At 45.8% G+C, this 25217-nt stretch overlaps 1 protein-coding gene across 1 annotated transcript in view; it reads left to right on the top strand.

Annotated features, from left to right (window-relative positions):
• Positions 1–945: 945 nt before the first annotated feature.
• The window catches only part of LOC137570568 (vomeronasal type-2 receptor 1-like), a 66951-nt gene continuing 42679 nt past the window's right edge, over positions 946–25217 (top strand). Inside the window, exon 1 of the mRNA XM_068279269.1 lies at positions 946–1015. Within this exon, the coding sequence (XP_068135370.1) occupies positions 984–1015 (32 nt within the window). The 5' untranslated portion in view covers positions 946–983. The remainder of the gene's footprint in view (positions 1016–25217) is intronic.

Genomic DNA, 25217 nt, shown 5'->3' with positions numbered 1-25217 from the left:
CAGGCACCAATATCTTTGTTCTGTATGTTCTGTATGGAGGAATGGGCTAAATCAGCAGTTACCACACACATTTACTTGCTGTTTGTGGTAAGCTTCATAGGGTAAGCTTGTGGTAAGCTTCATCAGACCAAATGCTGAGGGTGGGACTCACTACTTTTGCCTTATGTTATGTTATAACTATCTTTTTCAATAAATACATGACCAAATATAAAGATTTCCGTTTTATTGCTTTAACAAGACTTTCTTCATCTACTTTTAGGACTTGCTTGAAAAGTGGATGTTTTAGGCTACATTCATATAGAAATATAGCAAAGTTCACAAACTCTAGCATGTGTAGGTGTGTATGTGTATATATTAGATGTGTAAAAGAAAAACTGGCATGCAAATGCTGGCGTCAGGCAGGGGATTCTGGGACTTGAAGTTTTTTTTGAAACAGAGATTTATCTTGGCTATAGCCAGCCTGTGACTTCCTTTTCATACACTGTACTGTGAACACCTCCAATCATGAAGGCAGCCCTGTCCCCTAGGAATAGCTGCGGCTCTATTTAATGTTACAGCAGGTAAGGCAGCATATCTTTATTTGCTAGCAGCACAACTTTCCTCTCCAGACTGACAAATGAACCATGTTATGTGCCAAGGAGCATCTGGCAACCTCTCTTCAGCTATTCAATACTTTTACAGGTCAATAGGTCACAGTCAGCCAGCTATTGATATAAACTGATCATCTCTGGCACCAGCTATTCATGTCAGTCCTCACGCAGACCAGGAAAATGTACTTTTCAATGGATAGGAAGACTTTCTATCTACTTGCTGCCTTTGCTTTGATCATCAGCCTGCTGGAGCAGCTTCAAGTGCAGGGGCAGGAGTGCAGGCTGATTGGGAAGTTCGATCTCCATGGATTTGTAGAATCTAAGGACCATGAACTGATCATTGGAGGAATGTTCCCTTTTCACTTCAGGACCATACTGACCAATGACACAGAGATGGAAGAGCCCAAATCTCCAAAGTGTGAAGGGTGAGTCCACCTTCTCATGTTCAGATAGGAATAGAAATGATGGAGTTACAGTGATACCACTGAGTCAGTTAGCAAATAAACGTGATTATTGAATGTCTGTCATTTGCAAAATTCTGGTGTAGGTAGCAGGGGTGTAACAGGAGGGGAACAGCCCCTGTGCCTGCAGGGGGGCCTAGAGCTGCTAGGGGGCGCCATGTACTACTTCACTACCTCCGATAAAGGGGTCCAGCCTTCAGATCAGGTGTCTTTGAGGCACACTTGTTATAGATGTGGAAATTACTTGTTTTAGGACCCTTGCAAGATTGGCCCCCAGGCTGCAAGGTCACCAGGGGTAGGCAAGGGAAAGGGTGTAAATATTGGAGGGCCCGATAAGGACACCATGGTTTGTAGTTATGCCCCGGGTAGGTTGGTAATTATGTATTATAGGCTATTGATATAAGTTAAGTATAATTATATTTAGACAAGAAAGCTGTGATTTTACGTAAAACCAGCTTTCAAATTTTATATGCAACACGTCATCTATTAATGGAGAAATGCAAATATCAGAGCATTAACCCAAAGTAACCAAGGGAATTGCAATCTGTTTCTGCCATTGCATCGTTACTATGCCGTGTTGGCTGGCAGCTATGGGTTTCTGCACTTCACTGGTCTTAGCACTGGCTTGCTGAATGAGAACATTGCAGTCTCTGTTTATAATATGATTTTATGTTTGCACCTTGAAGCCATCCTTACATCTCTATGTGTTACTTTGTACAGTTCAGATGGAATAAGGAGCAGTGCTTATGATTAAATCTTACTGAACAGCAAATAAAAGAATTTGTGAGGGCTGGACCAGAACTTTGTTGTGGGAGCTTTTAATTAATTCACCAATATGCAAACTGACTTTGTCAGTTTTTGTGGAACCAAAATGTGCATTTTGTTGAATGAATCATCAGTGTCTACCAGTCTCATCAGAAAGGGTGTGCATGGGTGACAGTAATCTGGTGTGTGTGTGTGTGTGTATAGGGTCAGCGTGGGTGACAGTAATCTGGTGTATGTATAGGGTCAACGTGGGTGACAGTAATCTGATGTATGTATAGGGTCAGCGTGGGTGACAGTAATCTGGTGTGTGTGTATAGGGTCAGCGTGGGTGACAGTAATCTGGTGTATGTATAGGGTCAACGTGGGTGACAGTAATCTGATGTATGTATAGGGTCAGCGTGGGTGACAGTAATCTGATGTATGTATATCAATACAAATTTTTTTATTGAACTCCACGTTTCACAGGTGTGGTCCTGCTTCATCAGGCAAACAGGAGTATAACTCAATGGGCTCGATTCACAAAGCGGTGCTAACCCAGTTATAGACTTTAGGCGTGATAACCATTGCACCACACTGGTGAAAAGCCAGTTTAGGCGTGATAAGTTTAGGCGTGATAAGTTTAGGCATGCTAAGTTTAGATAAGTTTAGATCGCGCGCAAAGTCCCGCACGCAATGCAGCGCCATTAAACTCTATGCGAAGTGCACCAGACTTTGCTAGCGCAAAACTTTTGATCAGCTGTGCACTGCGGTGCTAACCCAGTTGGTGCTTAAACTTATTACTGTCATGGGTGACAGTAATCTGATGTATGTACAGGGTCAGCATGGGTGACAGTAATCTGATGTATGTACAGGGTCAGCATGGGTGACAGTAATCTGATGTATGTATAGGGTCAGCGTGGGTGACAGTAATCTGATGTGTGTATAGGGACAGCGTGGGTGACAGTAATCTGATGTATGTATAGGGTCAGCATGGGTGACAGTAATCTGATGTATGTATAGGGTCAGCGTGGGTGACAGTAATCTGATGTATGTATAGGGTCAGCATGGGTGACAGTAATCTGATGTATGTATAGGGTCAGCATGGGTGACAGTAATCTGATGTATGTATAGGGTCAGCATGGGTGATAGTAATCTGATGTATGTATAGGGTCAGCATGGGTGACAAATTGACAATAATCATCATTGTTATAGATATATATGTAAATATGGTGTTTGTGGGTGGCAGTGGCCTGATGGACACCACATATATCAGCTATGTTAAAATGTTATTGTGGTAAAAAATAATAATCACTCCAACCAAGGTGAAATTAAAGCTAACTATAGCAGGTACCATCCTACTATGTCCAGCAGCAGCAGGATCCTCCGATTCCATGCAATTCTAATTTACTTGGTAAACACATTTGTTACATGAAGGTGTCCTGTTTTCTGTACAATTTAATCATTAAAATCTGATGGAATGATTACATCTGAGGAAAATAGTGTACCATTAGCACTGTAGGAAATAAATACACAGTACTTGTTATTTAGGCATGTCTAAGTTGTTTCTGAAACTGAGCTGCTATGCTTCAGGGGTGCTACTGCCTGTAACTGTGCTCAATATACATATATTATTATATCACTTACTGAAGAATAATTACAACGATAAACTGACAATTGACCTAATTTGACTAAGCTGTCTATACGGCACACTATTGCATTTCTGCTATATTTTGTAAAAACGTTAGTGAAATATGAGATGCTAGATGTTTTCATTGCCCATGTGTCTGATTTAATCCCAGAACTGTGAGGTAAATAAGAGATTAGCGGTTGCAGGAAGTTTGCTGAAGCTTTTGCTACAGCTGTTTTGGAAGTGAACTGGTTAATGCAACTGAACTTGCTGCCTTCCATATGGCTGTATGAAGCATGAATTGGCAAAATTCCAAGCTTAAAATGTTGCTGGAGACCAGAGTAGGCAAAAGCTATGAAAATGTTCTCAGGTCCGGCGCTTCCATTGAAGCAGAGGGGGCAATTTTCCGTCCCATCGCACTTCCGGACCCCCCAGATTTCCTCCGAATTGTGCTTCCCGCGGCCACAGCACCTTTTTTTGCAGCATTGCAATTCACCTGTCCCAGCGCACTGTTCAGTCCGGGCTCCTCTTCCTCACTGAGAAGAGTCAGGCAGCAGGGGTGGAGCAGTGGGCCAAGACAGGTGAGTTACAATCCAGCCCCAGGGAGCACAACTCGGGGACCCTGGGGGCTGATTTGGCTTGGCTGTTGGGGGGGGGGGCACAGTACCTTTCCACCAGGGCCCCATCGAGGCCTGAACTGGCCCTGAATGGGAATTTCAATCTTCTAAAGACACTCAAGAAAATTTGACCTACTCAAAGCACACCTCAACTGAGAGGGATATGGAGGCTGCCATATTGTTTTCCTTTTAAACAATGCGGATTGCCTGGCTGTTCTGTTGATACTCTGCCTCCAATACTTTTAGCCATAGACCCGTAACAAGCATATGCAGATCAGGTGTTTCTGACTGAAGTCTGACTGGATTGGCCAAATGCTTGTTTCAGGTGTGTGATTCAGGCACTACTGGAGCCAATGTGCCCCAGCAGGACTGCCTGGCAACTGCCAGGCTACACAGCCGCATCGAACCACAGGTGTCCTGAACCTAATGCACAGCAATGGAACTGTTTCCATTGCTTGTGGAGCGGTGCAGAGCAATCCGAGAATCTGCAGTATGCTGCAGATTCTCGCACAGCCACATGCATCCGCCCCCCGTCTCGTCCAGGCACTTCTGCATCGGGAGATGTGGCAGTGACGCGGCCAGCAGCGGTAGTGATGTGAAGTGGCGAGGTAGCCGCATTCGCATCACTAATCAATGGAAAAGGGCCCGAAAAGGACCCTAGCTGAAACTGCAGGGGCTGCTTCCCAATAGTTGCAGTTGTGTTTTCAATCCAGTTAAGGCAACTGATCTAGCATATTGGTACCTACAGCAAGATTGTGCCTACTAAGCCGTCATAGAAGGATTTTCATTGGCTGCTCCTTACTGAACTACCTACTGCTGATATTGTTTGCAACGGAATGTATTGTGTTCATGATCAACACTTCTTATGATATAACTCATGTGCTTTTCATAAGAATGTTGATAGTGCTCCATATTTTAGCACTTTCTAGATACACTTTAATGGAATGTAGAAGTGAAAAGAATTCCAATAACAAGAGATGATTGAAAGATCTGCCTTCTCTGCAGAAATGTTACAGGCCTTACATAGGCTTGGGAATTGCTGATTTAACAAAATGTCAGTTGATAAACTAACATGGCTAACAGTTAATTGACCGACAGTCTGGGATTCCGATTGGCCCTGAATATTTCCTCCTAAGCAGGAATTTGCATACAAGGTACATGTTTTTGCCCATCTCTATGATTATAAGCTAAGAAGTGAAATGACGTATATAGGTTAACAACAGTGACAGCTGTGATACTCAGGTGAGAGGCAAGCCTGCCAAGCGCAGTTTATAATTAAGAAGCTGTAACCTTCAATTACAGGTGAGATGAGATACTTCCCCCATCCTTGTTTATAAGGTTCCCTCTGTGGCCGCCCTGCTTAATACCTGAGCACAAACCATATGATCTTATACACAATTTTCTCACTGTACTCTGTTCATAATGTACAGTAAATAGTCAGTATGCAGCTGCTGCACTTTTATAGTAGTTCTTTGATGGGGAAGGCTAGTTAGATTTTTTTCAGATCCAACAATGAACAGTCTACAGCTGTATGATTCCTCTGGAAGTCATGAAGAGTCGACACTTATGCCTAGAGTGAACCAGCTTTTCAGGGACATAAAGGAATGATTTGCATATTCACTCACTCAGCAGAAGTGATACCTTATGGGAGTACCCTCTTGCTCAAGTAAAGCTAACTCATTGCAAATTCCTTTTGTTTTAAGTTGGCATAATTATATTTTATAAAGCTCCTTTGGTGAGAGGATTTTTGTGTTCCCTTTGACCAGCAGCTTAGCAATGTGCGGTACAGAGGTTACAATCACACCAGGGCCTCTGGAAAAGAGGGGCCTACCATTGGCCTTCCTTCAACGACTGTATTAGCTTTCCATTGGTACTCTCAGTGGCGTAGCAATAGGGGTTGCAAAGGTAGCGACCGCATCGGGGCCCTTGGGCCAGAGGGACCCTTCCTCAACCAAAGTATTAGCTGTTTATTGGTCCTGTGGGGGTAATAATCACTTCTATAGATGCTTTGAATAGTAGTAATCATTAACAAACTGTTCCACATCCGTTATTTGTACCTCTAATACTGTGGATGACCTTGGCAGGTTTTGTTGCGCTGTATCAAGTGTTACACATAGAGCGCTTGGGGGGGGGGGGGGGGCAATGTAAAACTCACACCGGGGCCCATAGCTCCATAGCTACGCCACCGGGTACTCTGCTGGTATGTTTACATGTGTATGTGCGTTGCACTGCTTAAACTTCTATGACACTTATGACACAGGTTTTGGTGCTCCATATCAGATGTTATTTGTAGAGATCCAATGTAGAACTTGCACTGAGGACCTTAGCTCCTTAGCTATACGACTACACCACTGCTTTTGAACCTTGTCCAATCCTAGTGGGTCTGCTTTGCCAAGACTTAACTGTGTACTTTGTGGAGATATAAAGTCAATTACAGTCCAGAAGAAATGGATATGGCCCTGAGCAAATTAAAGCCATGAGCTAACATGTAAGGGACAACTGTTTCATTGTATCAGCTGCCATATAATGGTGTGACTTTGATGTTCACACAACTTTTTACTTCCTTTTGAGCAAAAATGTTTATACTGTACTATAAAATATCTCTTTGAATGACACAGGAGAGCTGCACCAACCTGTGTTTATGCTGAGTTGAATTTTCCTCATCAAAAAAAACAAGCTATATTGGTAAAAGTGACAGTCCCAGGCATGTGGGTGGTCGGGGAGGCTTACTCCCTAAACAATATTTATGCTCTTCTTTGTTTATTCATTGGTTAAGGTAGTCAGTGAGATACTAATAATGCCAAACCGATGCTAGAAAGTCTGCTGAATATGGCAATCCCTGCTAAAAATGAACCATTGCACAGCGCAGTAGAGTAATGGCTAGCACTCTCGCCTTGCAGTGCTGGCACCCCGGTTCGGAACCCATCCAGGGCACTATCTGCATGGAGTTTGTATGTCCTTCCTGTGTCTGTGAAGGTTTCCCCCGGGCACTCTGGTTTCCTCCCACATCCCAAAAACATACAGATAAGTTAATAAGCTTCCCCTAAATTGGCCCTAGAATAAGATACATACACTACACAATACATACACAGACATATTAGATTGTGCACCCCTCAGAGAAACAGTTAAGTGACACGACAATATACTCTGTACGGTGCTGCGGAAGATGTTGGCGCTATATAAATAACAGATACTAAACATAATCCATATGTAGTCTGCCCATTTTTCCCAGTCCCCTACTTCTTTACTTTGCAGGTCCCTTTTCCACCATGTTGTAGTCCTCAAACCCTGGTCTCTTGTGTCAGAGGCAGGGCCCTTAAAGTGTACCAGAGACCTCGCTACCTAAAGATTTGATACTTACCCGGGGCTTCCTCCAGCCCCATAAACACGTGTGAGCCCCTAACCATCCTCCCACGGTCTGCCGTCCAGCCGCAATCATCCCCGGTAACTGGCTCAGTCGGGTCTAGTCCGGGTCTTCTGCGCATGTGCATGTGCCACAGACCTGGAGGATTAAAGAGAATGTTTTCCAGCACCCTGAAAATTTGGCTGGAGCACCCCTATAGGTAATCAACCCATATCAAGGGTGTGTGAGAAGCAGTGGCGTTGCTAAGAAGCTGTGGGCCCCGGTGCAAGTTTTACATTGGGGCCCCCAAGCACTCTATACATAACAATTGTTATGGCGCACCAAAACCAATCAAGGACAACCACAATGTCAGAGGTGTAAGAAGGGAACGGGGAACATTTTTTTAATTATTACTACTATTCATAGCATCTATAGAAGTGATTATTATCAGCACAGGACCAATAAAGAGTGAATACTGTGGTTGAGGGATGGCCCCTCGGGACCCCTCTGGCCCAAGGGCCCCAATGCAGTCGCAACCCCTGCAACCCCTATAGCTACGCCACTGGTGAGAAGACATAAACATACTTTGTTCAAGATGAATGAAGCAATGTATAGAGGCCACAGTCCGGCTATTACAGCAGAGTCATTAATATTGCGGACAGACAGTTTGATTCTACTGAATTGGCGGTATTAAACCGTCGTTTGAGTTTCGTCCCGAGTTTCTATCAGGACATTTTTGATATCGAAGTGAATTTATACAAGTTTATGAGAAAGTTAAAATGGAAGCTCTGGCATTTTTTGAGGAGGCCAGCAAACGGTCTGGATAGAACTGAAACTAATGATGAGCACGGCCGGATTTGTACTTTTTACCACCCAAGGCCCACTATCACCAGCTGCCCCTGGACAGACAGCATCCTAAACTCGCCCCCCCCCCCCTTTCCCCGTCCGACACAGCAGGGATTCGAATGTAGTGTTCTCTAAGGACAGTTAGTGAAGTGATGGCAGGGTTTAGATTGTAAGCTCCTTGGCGAGGGGCACATTCAGTGAGTGACAGGCAGCTCAGAAATCACTGTAAATGCATGTTCGCTGCCCCTTCATCCCCTGAGTGTCAGGTCTGGCTGTTGGTAGCCGCACAATGCTATGTGCAAACTCTTCGTAGTAGGAGAAATGTTCGGCAGGCTAATTGCTACTGCCACCCCGCCGCTTACAACTCGCCCCTTACTTTCCTGGTGCCCTAGGCCATGGCCTTTGCGGCCTTGCCTGAAATACGGCCATGATGATGAGGGAGACATTCCAAACAGATGAAAAGCAAGGAATAAGAGTGATCCACCGATTGAGAACTCGGTTTTGGATGTATTTGAAAATTGGATAGAAAAGTTTTGAGACAGAGGTCACAAAGGGAGCAACGTGATGTGGGTGTACAGTTTATCTCTACATTTGATAATCATGCCCAATTAGTGAGAAAGAGCATACTTGATAATTGGTCACTCATAGAAGCAGACCCCCTTTTATCTAAAGTTTTTCATTCCCCTCCCACTTTTGTATAAAAAAAAAAGGAAAAACTATCAGGGATATGTTGATCTGAGCGGATCTAAAAAAGAATCTGAAGCAGATGATGACATTTTTGCTGAAAAAGAAAGGCACATTTCCATGCCTTGGTTGCCAGAATTGTTCTGGTATCATCAAAGGCAACCACGTGGCACATCCCAGGAGGGGCACAAAAATTAAGATCAATAGTAATTTTTCTTGTCTTACATCAAATGTTATTTATTTTTTGAAGTGCCCCTGTGAGATGGGCTATGTGGGGCGGAGTTTGCAGGGGATCGCGCGTGCGCTCCGCCTTCCGTCTCCCTGCCACAATCGCTGCTAGGAGACTGTTAAACCTGTACAGCGCTGTGATCTAAGGCAGCGCTGTACTGGGGACAGCCATGTGACATGGCTGTCCCCTCGTCCCCTCTGTAGCTGCGGAAGTGATCCCCTGTCATAGGCTGAAGCTGAAGCCTATGACAGCCGATTACGCTGATTTGGCTGGCGGGGGAAGGGAGGGAGGGGGGAGTAAAAAATAAAAAAATAAATAGTAATATTTATTACAAAAAAAAAATAACATAAATATTTGTAAAAAAAACAAACAAACATCTGTGGGGCGATCAGACTCCACCAACAGAGAGCTCTGTTGGTGGGGAGAAGAGGGGGAGGGAATCACTTGTGCTGAGTTCGATGGCCCTGCAGCGAGGCCTTAAAGCTGCAGTGGCCTATTTGCTAAAAAATGGCCTGGTCTTTAGGGGGGTTTGACACTGCTGTCCTCAAGTGGTTAAATGAACATCGCAGCAACCAGCCCAAGGGCCCCAGTGCAGTCGCAACCTCTGCAACCCCTATTGCTACACCACTGGAAGCAACATAAGATTATACAGAAAATATTATAATGACCTAGAAAAATGTTTTGATTCACCCAATAGGCAAAATTTTTTTTGAATGTAACCATATGATTAGCGATTTACACTGGTGTGTACTGGAGAAGGTTACAGCGGGAGAAGGGATGGACAATGAGACAATCCTCCTACAAAGGGAAAGTAGATGGATCAATAAGCTGGAGACACTTGTTCCAAATGGACTTAATGAGGAATTCAGTTTGAAATGTTTTTTTTTAATGAAAGATATTGATCTGTACACTGTCACTTTAAATCTCTCTATTTAAGATTGTGCCCGCCCTTTAGGGGCATGTTTTTTAATATGGTATATGATTTATATGCGAGCATTTGCTCAGTGTGTTTTAACACTTTATAAAGGCCTCAGGCAGAAACGTTGTGTGTTTTGTAACTATGGTATAATAAATTATAGCATTGCTGCTTAAAATCCAGGTCGAGGCCCAGTCTTCCTTTCCTTTCTGCAATGCATAGAGGGGACAGCTTGTGTAGAGCTTTGTATAATGCCAGGAGTTTGAACTGGATCATTTGGGTAAGTGGCAGCCAATGAAGGTATTGGCAGAGAGGGGCATCATCAGAGAAGCAGAGAAGTGGATAAAACAAGCTGTAGAGTTCAATAAGGACTGAAGAGGTACTAGTCTGTTTTTCGGTAGGCTGCAGAGTAAGGTGTTACAGTGTGGGCTAGCAAAAAAGGGCGCACAGGGATAGTGGACAAAAAGGGCGCCGCCATAGACTGCAATGCAAAATATCGGCTATTCCGCGCCCGACAGGAAAAAAGGGCGCACGGGAAATAGCGTTTTACAGGGATCGTGTTAACAAAAGGCTCCATTTACAGGATAAAGTTTATAACAAATATCGTTTACAAGTTAGTTTTGACTTTGTATTATACTTATTTTTTCGTTTGTAAATTTCGCTTATATGAGTTTTAACTAGTTTTTTCGTTTTAAAATTACGCTTACAAACCTATTACAACTAAAATTTCGTTTACACTTCTTTTTGCATTTAAAATTCGTTTTCATATGTATAATGCTTACATAACGTTTCTCAACCTGATTGTATTACAAATACTTCGCTTTTGGTATTAACTTTGTTTTTACATTTATAATGCGTTGATTATAGTTACTAAAATATCGCTTTAAATATTACCGTTATTTTAAGATTTCTAATGCATAAGTGATTTTAAGGTTAGGTTTAGGCACCAACAGGGGGGTCTTAGGTTTAGGCACCAACAGGGGGTCTTAGGTTTAGGCACCAACAGGGGGGTCTTAGGTTTAGGCACCACCAGGGGGGTCTTAGGTTTAGGCACCAACAGGGGGTCTTAGGTTTAGGCACCAACAGGAGGGTCTTAGGTTTAGGCATCAACAGGGAGGTCTTAGGTTTAGGCACCAACAGGGGGGTCTTAGGTTTAGGCACCAACAGGGGGGTCTTAGGTTTAGGCACCACCAGGGGGGTCTTAGGTTTAGGCACCAACAGGGGGTCTTAGGTTTAGGCACCAACAGGAGGGTCTTAGGTTTAGGCATCAACAGGGAGGTCTTAGGTTTAGGCACCAACAGGGGGGTCTTAGGTTTAGGCACCAACAGGGGGGTCTTAGGTTTAGGCACCACCAGGGGGGTCTTAGGTTTAGGCACCAACAGGGGGTCTTAGGTTTAGGCACCAACAGGGGGTCTTAGGTTTAGGCACCAACAGGGGGGTCTTAGGTTTAGGCACCAACAGGGGGGTCTTAGGTTTAGGCACCACCAGGGGGGTCTTAGGTTTAGGCACCAACAGGGGGGTCTAGGGGTTAGGGATAGGTACAGGGAGGGTTAGGTATACTTATACACGTGTAAATAGCGTTTTTTTCTATAGACGCTATTTGACGTTTTATTTCAGAATTCGTTTACTGTTATAGACGGTATTTTGCCATTTCATTTCCGTTTATTTAACCTATTCAGCACTAAATTATCGTTTATAACATATTAAACGAAAATATGGTTTTGCATTCAAACGTACAATTTCGGCTACACCCCGCGCCCTTTTTTCCACGCGCCCTTTATTGATAGACGCGTTACAGTGGCCAAGATGGGAAATAATTAGGGCATGTACAAGCATTGTAGTAGCCTATATGTGGTTTAAATTAGTGTCCAGAATGATCCCCAGACAGTGAGCATTAGGAGTAGTGCTGGTGTTCGAATTTGGCATAGCGAATTCAGAACACCCAAATGCTCCTGACAGGGGTGTAGCAATAGGGGTTGCAGAGGTTCCGACCGTATCGGGGCCCTTGGGCAGGAAGGGCCCTCCCTCAACTGCTGTATTAGCTCTCTATTGGTCCTGTGCTGGTAATAATCACTACTATAGATACTTCGAACAGTAGTAATCATTAACAAACTGTTCCCCATTCCCTTCTTGCACCTCTAACGCTGTGGTTGCCATTGGCAGGTTTCGGTGCGCCCTAGCAATTGTTATGTATAGAGTGCTTGGGGGGCCCCATGTAAAATTTGCATCAGGGCCCACAGCTCCTTAGCTATGCCACTGCTCCTGACTGCAGCTGTTCAGCACTGAACAAGTGGACAGGGTCAGGAGGAGTTCACTGACTTGCATGTCATATTGCTTTTCACGTGAATCTGATGAGGAGGAAGGATTGGAGTCACGTGAAATGTTCCTTGACACACAAGTCAGCCACTTGTCCAATACTGAACAGTGGTAATAAGGAGCATTCGGGTGTACTGAATTCACTATGCAGAATTTGAACACCAATACTAATTAGGAAATGAGGCCATTGGGATGTTTTCTATATTGATGTTTCCAGTTATAATACCACAAGAAGTGGACGCTGGACAGAGTCTCAGCAAGGTTAAAGCAGGACAAAACAAACGTAAAGGGCACCAGCTCCACAGTAACCCTGAAGTGAAACAGACCGAAACTTAAAGCGAAACTGTAAATTCCTGTTAAAAAAAAACAGTTTCACTTACCTGAGGCCAGGGGCGTAACTAGGCCCCACCGGGCCCCCCTGCAGAAATCCCCCCCGGGGCTCGCTCGGGGCCGTTTTGGGGGGCTGGAGGGGTCGCAGCATGAGGGGAAAGCCATGCCCACAGTCGGCGGAAGTGTTTGTAGATATAGGTCTATCTACAAACACTTCCACTCTCAGCAGATCTCCGCCCCCATCTGGAGCGCACTCACGCCTGATTACACAGGAAGAGTATAAAAGCAGTTGGTGTAGCGCCCGCTCTGCATAGAGGCGCTACACTCGTACGCACAACTCTACTGTTACTCCTCCTCTTTATTTTTGCCTGAGGAGGAGGGCTTTGGACCCGCGAAACGCGTTGCATATGGTGTTTGTTTTGGAGTACGTATTAAATTTGTTTATACCATACAAAATTGGTTGTGTAAATTGTTAGGTTGGCAAGTCCACCCTTGCCAACCACGTTTTTATTTGGTTTTAAAATTGTGGTTCTTTTTTATTCTGCTGGCACCTCTGTACTCCTCTTATACATTATTATCCACCTGGTGGATTGGTGTGATCACTTTTTTCTTTTTCTACGGAGAGCGACTCTTCTAACCTGAGTGGGGACAGGATTATTTTCCCCTTAGACGAAGAAAGTGGTTGCCTATATACCGGCAACCTAGACTTGTGAGTATAACCCTATCTGTATTTACTCCAATTGTGCTATCAATAATACACTATTGGGGGCTCCCAATTGTATCTCCTTCTCTATACAGAGGAGGTAAGTTGGTGTGGTAACTGTGGTGGCAAGTTATCTCTTACCTTATTATCTCCAGCATGATCTTAGTGAATTGAGGCCATTGTGTTTTGCATAGAGCAAACAGTTAAACAAAGTTTGTTTTGCATAACTGTGTCTTTTCAAGTTGTGTCCCTGTATAGACTGGTGGTGGCAAGCAATTTGATATTATGTGTGTGCACCCATTTGTCTGTTTGCCTGCTCTCAGCCTGCTGTGTGAACAACTTGTGCGGTTACTGTGTCACTTCAACATCTGTGTGACCGTACTGTGTGTTCTAGGTGATCTACGTGTGCCCCTCAAAAAAATTTGATTTGTGGCAATACCCCTTGGTTGGTCACTGTCTGCTGTGTGAACAATGTGTACTAGTATACCATTACCGTGTCACTTCAACATCATGTGACTGTACTGTGTGCTCCAGGTGACCTCCGCATGCCAAAAATAAATTAGATTTGTGACAGTACCCTTTGGCTGGTCACTGCCTGCTATGTGAGCAACGTGTTCTGTTACCGTGTCACTTTAACATCTGTGTGACCGCACTGTGTGTTGTTGGTGATCTCCATGAGCTCAAAAAGAACAAATTACATTTGTGACAATAACCCTTGGCTGGTCATTCACTCTAACAAGCATAACAGAGGCAGGCCAAAGAGTAGAGGTACTAGGAGCTGTGGTGCTGCGTCATCCTGTGCCCGTGGCATATGTGAAAACTCTAAATTCCCAAAATGCAGCATTCAATGAGAAGGATAGAACTAAAGAAAGAAATTTCCCTGTAAAGAGCACCACTGTCATATCATAATTCCTTGATCAAAAGAACAAAGAACCAATTCCATGCAATTATATTCAAGAAGTTACAAAAGTTTATTCGATAGCCAAAAAAAGTATTATTCGACTTTAAAAACAATTAAAATTATAACAAGGACCGAACAGCCCATGTCATTCAACCACAGGGGATAATACAGATACAGCAAGAACAAGACCTCTCCAGCAGGGGCTGCAATAGCCCATACAGGAGTATGACCCGGGTCATACAGTAAACATACACCATGCAATAAATATAGTGTACACAAAAGTGCTAGATGAAAGCATCAACCATCAGTTATTAAATAATAAATAGTGAATGAGCCCCAATGCAATGGCAGTGCAAATACTAGGATATGATACTACCTGCTGTATGACCATACAAACCCATAGGAGACAATCAGGCATGCTCGAATGTACCCAAATTAGATTCGAGTACATTCGAATTCGGGTCCGGGGCAAATTCGGGTTCGAATTCAATTGGGTTCAGTAACTAAATTCGGGAAAAATTTGTGTTTGTGAATTCGGGTGTTTTTTTTTAAGGGAAATCACATTTAAATAGGTGTAATTTAATAAAAAAAAAATAATTTGATGGAAAAAAAAATTTCCGGCATTTCTTGTGTCACGTGGAACTTGGCATGTGTCACTTGCCACGTGTCACTTGCCACATGCCACGTGGCAAGTGACATGTGGCAAGTGCCACATGACAGTCAGACTGCAGAGAAGACACTAGTGCACAGTCACACTGCCACTGCTCACAGCACAGCAGTTCTGTAGTTAGCTAACACAGTAGTAGTACTACTACTCTAACAAGCAACTAGCACTCACTGCAGTACTATAATAACTACACAATTACACAGTAATGCTATTCCCTAATCCTAACCTAACCTGTATTGTAGCTAGCTAAAGCTAATAGCTGGCCAGCAAGCAGCAGCTGGCCTGGTCTGTGCAGAGCAGCACACACACAGACACAGACACATAGCTGCAGCAGCACACACTCTGACAGTCTGTCAGACAATTAAGCTAATTAAGAAATTAACATAGTGATAGTGAAGGGGTTAATCACTGAACAGCTTTAGGTTATGTATACAGCACTAGGCCAGGCAGTAGGCACTGGCAGCACCACACTGGAGCATGTCTCTCAGTGAGCATTCAGCAAGCTAGGGACGATCTGTCTCATCATGGCAGCCCTCATTACTATACAGGGGGGCTGGGCTGGCCAGTGCTCCTTTGTGTGACTGGATGCCAGGGTTTAGGCTGGGAGCCCTCTGATTGGCTAAATGACGTCAGGTGGAGCTGGCCAGGGTTCCCCTCTGTGATTGGTTGCTGGGGCTTCTGCTGGGAGCCCACTGATTAGCTCAATGAGGTAGAGATGGGAAGTTCGGATCTTTTCAATGATCCGGATGATTCGAATCGGATCATTGAAAAGATCCGGATCTTTGATCCGAATCTCGGATCATTTTACCACCGAAGCATTCGGGGTGAGATGACTAGCAGGACAGGTCTTTCCCTGCTGTGGACAGGAGAAGGGGAGGGGGGTGGACACACAGAGAGAAGGGGAGAAGATGGACAGAGGGCAGGGAGTGGACAGAGAAGGGAGGAGGGACGAGCAGAGAGCAGAAATGTTTGTGCACACAATACCCACATGCTGCAATCATATGCTTTACATGTATTTATTTCACCTATATGCTCATCTGTGTACTTTCCATGCAAACGTCACACAGTGAAGGGAAGCATTCCCAGAAGATAAGTGCAGCTGTTTAGTGCCGAGTGGAGGAGGATTATTTTGCCCTGCAATCACAGTGCCTGCAAAGTTACTGAGCTGTGCTGAGCCAAAAGCTTCAAATGTGTTCACTGTGTACAACTACGGAACAGCCAGCCTATAATGAGAAGCACGTTTCAGCCAGTATGTGTGCTCTACACATATCTGGCAGTGGCACCCATGTCCCCTCTCTCTTATCTACCTGCTGTCCCTGCAAGGCTGCCTCCCATCCAACAGAGCGATCCATCTCAGCTCTGCTTCCAGGACCCCGCTGCCCGCTGAGAGGGGGCGTGTCGCTCCTGGCCCCGCCCCTTTTGCGATCCGAATCGTTCATTTTGATGATTCGGATGATCGACTCATTAAATAGATTCGGATCAAAGATCCGAATCGTTCATGATCCGGACAACACTACAATGAGGTCAGGTGGGGCTGGCCAGGGTTCCCCTCTGTGAATGGTTGCTGGGGCTTCTGCTGGGAGCAGATTTTTTTTTTTACTACCTGCTGTGACAGCAGCATAGGAAAAATTCCCAGTGCATTTTAGGGCTGGTGCACACCGAGCGGCTTTTTCAGCGTTTCTGCAGCCGCTTGCGGCTGCGTATCCGCTTGGTCAATGTATCTCAATGGGGTGGTGCACACCAGAGCGGGAGGCGTTTTGCAGAAACGAAAAATGCCGGGGTGAGGCATTTTTTGGATTTCGGATGCGTTTCTGCCTCAATGTTAAGTATAGGAAAAACGCAAACCGCTCTGAAAAACGCCTGTTCAGAGCGGTTTTGCCGGCGTTTTTGTTACAGAAGCTGTTCAGTAACAGCTTTACTGTAACAATATATGAAATGTACTATACTGAAATCCGCTGCAGCAATCCGCAAAACGCTAGCAAAACGCCATAGAAAAATAAGAAAAAGCGTTTCAAAATCTGCTAGCATTTTGCGGATCTGCTAGCGGTGTTTGGTTTGCACCAGGCCTTACTCTGGGATAAATCCACATATTATAGGTATGGACATGGATTTACATGGATTTTGTGGTCGTTTACAGGTGGGCACCCGCCCGCTCACACGCCCGCCTGGCTCCCTGGCCCCGTCCCCGTCCTCCTGTCTCTGTGAGGCTGGGTCCGTGCTGCGCACATGCGCAGTAGCAAAAAGCACTGACCCAGCTATACAGAGACAGCACACACAGGGACACAGGGGTAAGTGTATATTGGTGTGATTCCTCTGATTAGTCAATCAAGTGCAAACATCTATTGAATTTCCCTGGTCAACCCCCGCTCCCCCCCCAAAAAAAAAATTATATAAAAAAAATAATGAAACTGTGTGTGGTCAACCTTAAAGTTAACCTGAATCAAAGCGGAAGCTGTCATATTTATTTTCTTTTTGCCTGGATGTCCTACTGAGCTCTTTGGCTGCAGTAATGTTTGAATCACACACCTGAAACATGCATGTGGATACTCTAGTCAGACATCAGTCAGAAACATCTGCATGCTTGCTAAAGTGATCCCGAGGTGAGAGGGATACGGAGGCTACCATATTTATTTCCTTTTAAGCAATACCAGATGCCTGGCAGCCCTGCTGGTCCTCTGCCTCTAATACTTCCAGCTATAGACCCTGAACAAGCATGCAGGTCAAGTGTTTCTAACAATATTGTCAGAACTGACAAGATTGGATTGATGTTTGTTTCTGGTGTGATATAGACACTACTGCAGCCAAATAGATCAGCAGGGCTGCCAGACAACTGGTATGGCAGCCTCCAGGGGCATAACTAGAGGGGAGCAGCCCCCATGACTGTGGGGGGGCCCAGAGCTGTAAGGGGGTCCCAACTGCTTCTTCACTCCCTCCGATTTAGGGGTCCATCTTCAGATCAGGTGTTTTAGTGGCTGTGCTTGTTATGGGTGTGAAGATTATGATAGCCACACTTGTTTTATGGCCCTTGCTAGATGGATTCACACAGGCAGTATGAGTTACCAGGGGGAGGCAAGGAAGAGGTTGTGAACAATAGGGGGCCCCACCAAAGTTTTGCAGGGGGGCCCCATGACTTGTAGTTACGCCCCTGGCAGCCTCCATATCACTCTCACCTCGGGTTCACTTTAATACATTTTGGGCCTTGAAGCGTACCAATGGTATGATGAGTGAGAGAGAACATGGAAAGAGGAAATGAAAAGAATGCTAAAAATCTCATGCTTACTCCTTCCTGACTGTTAAATATAAGCTTTTCTCTCCAGCAATGCTTAGCTACTAAGCAGGGCCGGCGCTACCATTAAGGCAAGGAGGGAGAATGCCCCTAGGCCCCAGAGCTCAGGGGGGCCCCCCCAAGCCTGTCCCATCTTCAGCTTTTAAAAAAGTAATCCGTCCGGCCGGGCTGCCGGGTACCACAGCTGTTAGTTAGGCAGGCAGCGGCATGCAGAAGGAGAAAGAGTCTCCCCTAGTGTCCCCCCTCGCCTGCCCATATGCAGAGTGATGCGAGCAGAAGCACGACATTACAACTCACCTGTCAGCGCTGCTGGTGTTGTGTCTGATTACGCTGCCTGTGGATTTGCGCTGCCCCGCATGCGCAGTTGGAGACTGTGCGGCCACAGTTCCTATTTCATAATGCTGCTGGTGGTAACATAATAGATATCTCCACTTCCACACATCCTACACTTCAGGGTGTTTGCAGCCCCCGAGCCCCACTGGTTCCCGAGATAGGTTTCTCTAATCTATCTCCTGAACCAGCGGGGCTCGGAGGCTGCAATTTGGCATATATGTAGTTCGGGGCATCCTCTCCCTTCCCTGAAAATTTGAGAAGTGTAGGATGTGTGTAAGCGAATATATTTATTATGTTACCATCAGCAGCATAATTAACTTCACACTGCGCATGTGTGCTACTCAGTGTGGAGGGGAGCATCCGGGCAGCGTGATCAGACATTACACCGGGAACATCTCCAAGTCTTCTCTTCTCCCAATCACAGAGTTCCGTGTCTCCTCTCTGCTGCTTCCTAGTGGCGCCTCTCATTACTGCACCACTAGAGGAGTCAGAGAGCAGACACGGAACTCTGTGATTGGGAGAAGTTCCTGGCGGTGGCGCTGACAGGTGAGTGTTATTGTTGCTTCTGCTGGCATCACTCTGCATATGGTGGGGAAAGGGGGAAGCCACCTACAACGGGGGGCATCTGTCTATCTATACTAGGGGGAGACTACCTAAAATTGGTGGTACAGCTGTCGCTTTATACTTGGGGGGAACTACCTGATCCTGGGGGGCACACCTGGCTATCTTTACTGTCTATATCTGACTATATATACTGGGCCGGGGGCAACAATATCTTTGGAGGCATATCTGGCTATACATACTGGGGGGCTAAATAATCCTTGGGGGCACATCTCGCTATACTGGGGATAGGCTATCTAATCCTGGGAGACACATCTGGCTATCTATGCTGGTGGGACGACCTACGGCAGCGCAGTGGTGGAATCATTCAGGGTGTCAAGGGGGCCTCCAAGTTACTTTTGCCCAGGGGCCCCTCTGGAGCTAGAGCCGGCCCTGCTACTAAGATAAGGAACTACGCACACAGTGTTTCTCTCCCTCCTGCCTTTTCCCCCTCCCATTGCTTATAGAGTCACGAGACACAGGCTGGAATGATTTGTCTGTGATCTGTTCACACAGGAGCAGTTTGCTAGCAAGTATGGATTAAAGCATGCCAGCAAACTAGCCAAGTACATCACCACTGTGCTTACTTAAAACTTGAATAAAATTGTTTTTAATGCATCTCCATGAAGGGTGGCCTGTCTCCAAAATGCCATCCAGAGATATAGGCTTCAATAAAAAAAAACATTACATCATGTAGTAATGCAGAAAACAGCTGAATTTACCAAACATCTTAACAAATGTCAACTCACTAAGGCTGTTATCGCATGGCAAGCTGAAATGACTGACCAGTGAGGTAAATTACTGACATGTGCGGTAAATACCTCAATACATGTCAGAAAATGTCAATTCACAAAAATTAGAGCATTCGATAAAACCATGGAAGGTACTTGGTATTTATCTCCTGCTTTGAGCTGTCGAAAACCAACAAGCAGTATTTGGTAAAATGTTACAGGCAAAGGAGCCAGCCAATAGGCGGAGTCACTCAGTCCTGCTACTTCCTCCATTGGTGCTGATATACTGCAGGGCAGGACAAATTTCTATAACCCAGGTAGAAGAGAAGAGAGCAGGCACAGGAAGTGGTTTACCCTGCAGTCCTTTAGACAGTAACCCTTTAGACTCCTGCTCCAAGATACCAAGGACTCGGAGCAACTTGTGAAGTCATCCAAGCATGGTGCGTCTAATGTTTATTTAAAGTTTATCTAAACTCAAGCTATTAAAATAAGAAGTTGAGGAAGAGCGATACACAGTTTCAGAGGTGTTTGAAGGAGTCATGTAAATTTAAAGGGATGCCTTACTAATGTAATGCTGTGTGACAGCACAGAAGTGGGGAAACATCACATAGCAAAACGCAATTTGTTGCGGAGACCTTCAGCTGTTTTAAGAACAGGTCTTAGTGAATTGAAGTGTTTTTCAGTAAATTACCGGACTTCTACTGCAGGTGTGAAAATCTTTGTGAATTTGGAAAAAAAACGTATAAAATATAGAATGCAGCATTTTACCGACCAGATTTTTTTTTTTAACGAACAGTCCTTTGTGAATTGAAGCCATAGTGTGTAGGAAGCGGCTGCTTGATTGATTTGGGAGTTGGGATTGGAAGTCTGGTTATTGGCCTCTCCCCTGAGAAAAGATCAGAGCTCTGGCAACACCGCCCCCCCCCCCCTCTCCCCATGTTACATATTTTACAATCTGATTGTACAAAGTGTATCCAATCTTACCACATTTCTGAAGTATCAGAATAATATATCTAAATGACATTCATTCTGTTGGTCCTTACATTACACAGATGTTTATAAAATTGTACATAAGATTTTGCTATGTCTTTCAAGCCTAAAGACACACAGCTTGTATACACTTTGAACTGACTATGACAAATATGCAACAAGACTGGAAAAGATTATACAGGCAAAATTGGAGGATGTATTATTACAACCCCATTCAATCCTACAACCTCTATGTAGTACAAAGCTTATTTTAAGCATTGCCATTTTTTCAAGGTGTATTCTATCAGTTTACCCTTCTCCAGCATAGATTTGGTAAAACTGGACAAGATTGTATAGTGATTGGTAAGTAGGAGATGTAGAGCCAGGCGTTGGCACTGCAGTGCACTTAGGGAGGGTTGCGATTGCACCAATAAGGGCCAGCTGGTTAGCCAATACCCATGCTCTGTGTGCTCAGACCACAACATACAATACTGCCTAAGGCAGCTGTGCCCTGCACCCACCATCCATCACCCACTGACTGCCCACCGGGACCGCTATGTGCACATATTTTTGACTTGTTGCACTGGATAGCACTTTTTTATGTCGCTGGTTGCCTATTTACATTGGAATAAACTGGATTGTTTGCAGTGCCGACTTTTGCTTTCTCTCCTCCACCTACAAGATTGTATAGTGAATGGGCACAAGGATGGATTTATACTTTTTGTGCCCATAGGCCAAGTATGCTATGGCTCCCCTTTCATGTGCAGCAGTGCCCCTGAGATTCCCTGTGTACCCCCTCTTCCATGTATATTATCCATGTACCGAGTCCCTCTCTTATCATATACGACTCCATTGGGGGCATTAGTTTCGCTTTTTCATGTGTTGCTCTCCATTTTCAGCCTCCTTTTTCATACGTAGCAACACCTCTTTCATGCTCAGGTGCCTTTTTGGGGCGAGGCTGCCCAAAGCCCGGGCCTTTGTGGCCTTTTTCAGAAATCCAGCCCTGAATGGGCAGCTTAAAGTGAACCTGGAGTGGATCAATTAAAAAAAAGATAGATACTTAACTATGAAGCCTTTCCAGTCTCAGTCCATACCGTTGTTCCAGTGCCATGTCCTGATGAAGTTCTTTGACCTGCTATGTTGAACACCTCTTTGTCTCTCCTCAGGCAGCCTTTGGAAGTACTTGAGTACTCCCAAAGAAGAACGCATCTGTATTGCACACAGGTGTGTCCTCAGACTCAAGTTCTTCCAAACCCTGCCCAAGGTGGGACAAAGAGGTCTTCAATCGCAGCACTGCACCAGGGCATGGCACTGGAACGACGGGATGGATCTGGGAGGCTTGATGTGATGCAGATATTTCCCTCTATATAGGTAAGTATCTAACCTGATGCAAGTTTCCTTGCTGCAAGTTCACTTTAAAGGACCACTTTCACTACCATCTCCTCATGGGAGATTTTCAGTATTTTCTTTATTCTTTGCAAAAGCACACCATGGAAAGGATCCATACAAAGATCATGGGCAGCCGCCCTAATTATTTGCAAACTACTTTGGCAGTTGGACTGAGTAACTTCCATTCAGAAAGTGTTTTTAAAATAGAAAATACTGTAAGCAATGGGACATAGCAAGAAAATAATGAATAATAATAATGATGAATAATGCGTTACTTTGGGACAAACATACATCTTTCATGTATGTATTGAGGCCCCTTGCACATTGGACCTGTTGAGTCGCACCGCGGTACTCTTCCCCGCCGCAGCTCTTCACAAGGGACATGCAAGTGTATGGAGACTTGCATAATGGTGCGTTGGAAGTATCCAAATCGCCTCAATGCCGTCACAAAATCTGCAGTGAGTTACCGCATGAACAGTAGTAATGCAAGTCAATGGGAGACGCATTGCGCGCGCACAACAGGAGTGCGGTGCGGCGCAGTGCGCATGCGTGGACCGACGGGAATCCCAGTAACATACTTCCTGCCCAGCAGAGAGTATGTCATGAAGTGGGGAACTGGCATATGCATACATGCACCGTGGCAAAGGGTCGTGTGAAGACTGATTTCTGTGGTGCGGTGATGTGGCGGCAGGCTTCCTGCCACATGATCACAACACCATTTAAGCGAAAAACTGGCTTGAAAATTTAAATTTTTTTTTCATGATAGTCTTAGTTGACATTTTGTCCATTGCTATGCACAACATAAAATTCTTAGTAATGGAGCTCTTTAAAGAGACTCTGAAGCGAGAATAAATCTCGCTTCAGAGCTCATAAATAGCAGGGGCACGTGTGCCCCTGCTAAAACGCCGCTATCCCTCGGCTAAACGGGGGTCCCTTCACCCCCAACCCACCCCCCGCAAAAGTGTGTCGTGAAAAGGTCGCTGGCTGTCTCTTCCTGGAGGCAGGGCTAACGGCTGCAGCCCTGCCTCCAGTCGCGTCTGTCAGCGGCGCATCGCCGCCTCTCCCCCGCCCCTCTCAGTGAAGGAAGACTGAGAGGGGCGGGGGAGAGGCGGAGATACGCGCTGACAGACGCGCGTGGGGCAGGGCTGCGGCGGTTAGCCCTGCCCCAACCAGGAAGCGCTCCCCCGGTGTATCGAGGGGGATTTGGGGGTGAAGGGACCCCCGTTAAGCCGCGCTATAGCGGCGTTTTAGCAGGGGCACACATGCCCCTGCTATTTATGAGGTCTGAAGCGAGATTTATTCTCGCTTCAGACTCTCTTTAAAGGGAAGGTCCAAGCAAAATAAAAAAATTAGTTTCACCTACCTGGGGCTTCTACCAGCCCCATGCAGCCATCCTGTGCCCTCGTAGCCACTCACTGCTGCTCCAGTCCCCCGCTGGCAGCTTTCCGACCTGGGAGGTCGGCGGGACGCATTGCGTACATTTTTACGCATTCCCGCTAGTGCAGGAACATTAACACATACATTTTTACGCATTACTGGTTCAATGCGTAAAAATGTACGCATTGAACCAGTAACGCTTAAAAATGTATGTGTTAATGTTCCTGCACTAGCGGAAATGCGTAAAAATGTACGCAATGCGGCCAGCCGACCTCCGAGGTCAGAAAGCTGTCAGCGGGGGACTGGAGCAGCAGTGAGTGATTATGAGGGCACTGGATGGCTGCCTGGGGCTGATAGAAGCCCCAGGTAAGTGAAACTCATTTTTTTATTTTGCTTGGACCTTCCCTTTAAAGAGAGTCTGAAGCGAGAATAAATCTCGCTTCAGACCTCATAAATAGCAGGGGCACGTGTGCCCCTGCTAAAACGCCGCTATCCCTCGGCTAAACGGGGGTCCCTTCACCCCCAACCCACCCCCCGCAAAAGTGTGTCGTGAAAAGGTCGCTGGCTGTCTCTTCCTGGAGGCAGGGCTAACGGCTGCAGCCCTGCCTCCAGTCGCGTCTGTCAGCGGCGCATCGCCGCCTCTCCCCCGCCCCTCTCAGTGAAGGAAGACTGAGAGGGGCGGGGGAGAGGCGGAGATACGCGCTGACAGACGCGCGTGGGGCAGGGCTGCGGCGGTTAGCCCTGCCCCAACCAGGAAGCGCTCCCCCGGTGTATCGAGGGGGATTTGGGGGTGAAGGGACCCCCGTTAAGCCGCGCTATAGCGGCGTTTTAGCAGGGGCACACATGCCCCTGCTATTTATGAGGTCTGAAGCGAGATTTATTCTCGCTTCAGACTCTCTTTAAAGGGAAGGTCCAAGCAAAATAAAAAAATTAGTTTCACCTACCTGGGGCTTCTACCAGCCCCATGCAGCCATCCTGTGCCCTCGTAGCCACTCACTGCTGCTCCAGTCCCCCGCTGGCAGCTTTCCGACCTGGGAGGTCGGCGGGACGCATTGCGTACATTTTTACGCATTCCCGCTAGTGCAGGAACATTAACACATACATTTTTACGCATTACTGGTTCAATGCGTAAAAATGTACGCATTGAACCAGTAACGCTTAAAAATGTATGTGTTAATGTTCCTGCACTAGCGGAAATGCGTAAAAATGTACGCAATGCGGCCAGCCGACCTCCGAGGTCAGAAAGCTGTCAGCGGGGGACTGGAGCAGCAGTGAGTGATTATGAGGGCACTGGATGGCTGCCTGGGGCTGATAGAAGCCCCAGGTAAGTGAAACTCATTTTTTTATTTTGCTTGGACCTTCCCTTTAAAGAGAGTCTGAAGCGAGAATAAATCTCGCTTCAGACCTCATAAATAGCAGGGGCACGTGTGCCCCTGCTAAAACGCCGCTATCCCTCGGCTAAACGGGGGTCCCTTCACCCCCAACCCACCCCCCGCAAAAGTGTGTCGTGAAAAGGTCGCTGGCTGTCTCTTCCTGGAGGCAGGGCTAACGGCTGCAG

The sequence above is a fragment of the Hyperolius riggenbachi genome, chromosome 4, assembly GCF_040937935.1.
Source record: "Hyperolius riggenbachi isolate aHypRig1 chromosome 4, aHypRig1.pri, whole genome shotgun sequence".
Lineage (NCBI taxonomy): Eukaryota > Metazoa > Chordata > Amphibia > Anura > Hyperoliidae > Hyperolius > Hyperolius riggenbachi.
The sequence above is the reverse complement of the archived record's forward strand: the minus strand, read 5'-3'. Positions and strand labels throughout refer to the sequence as shown.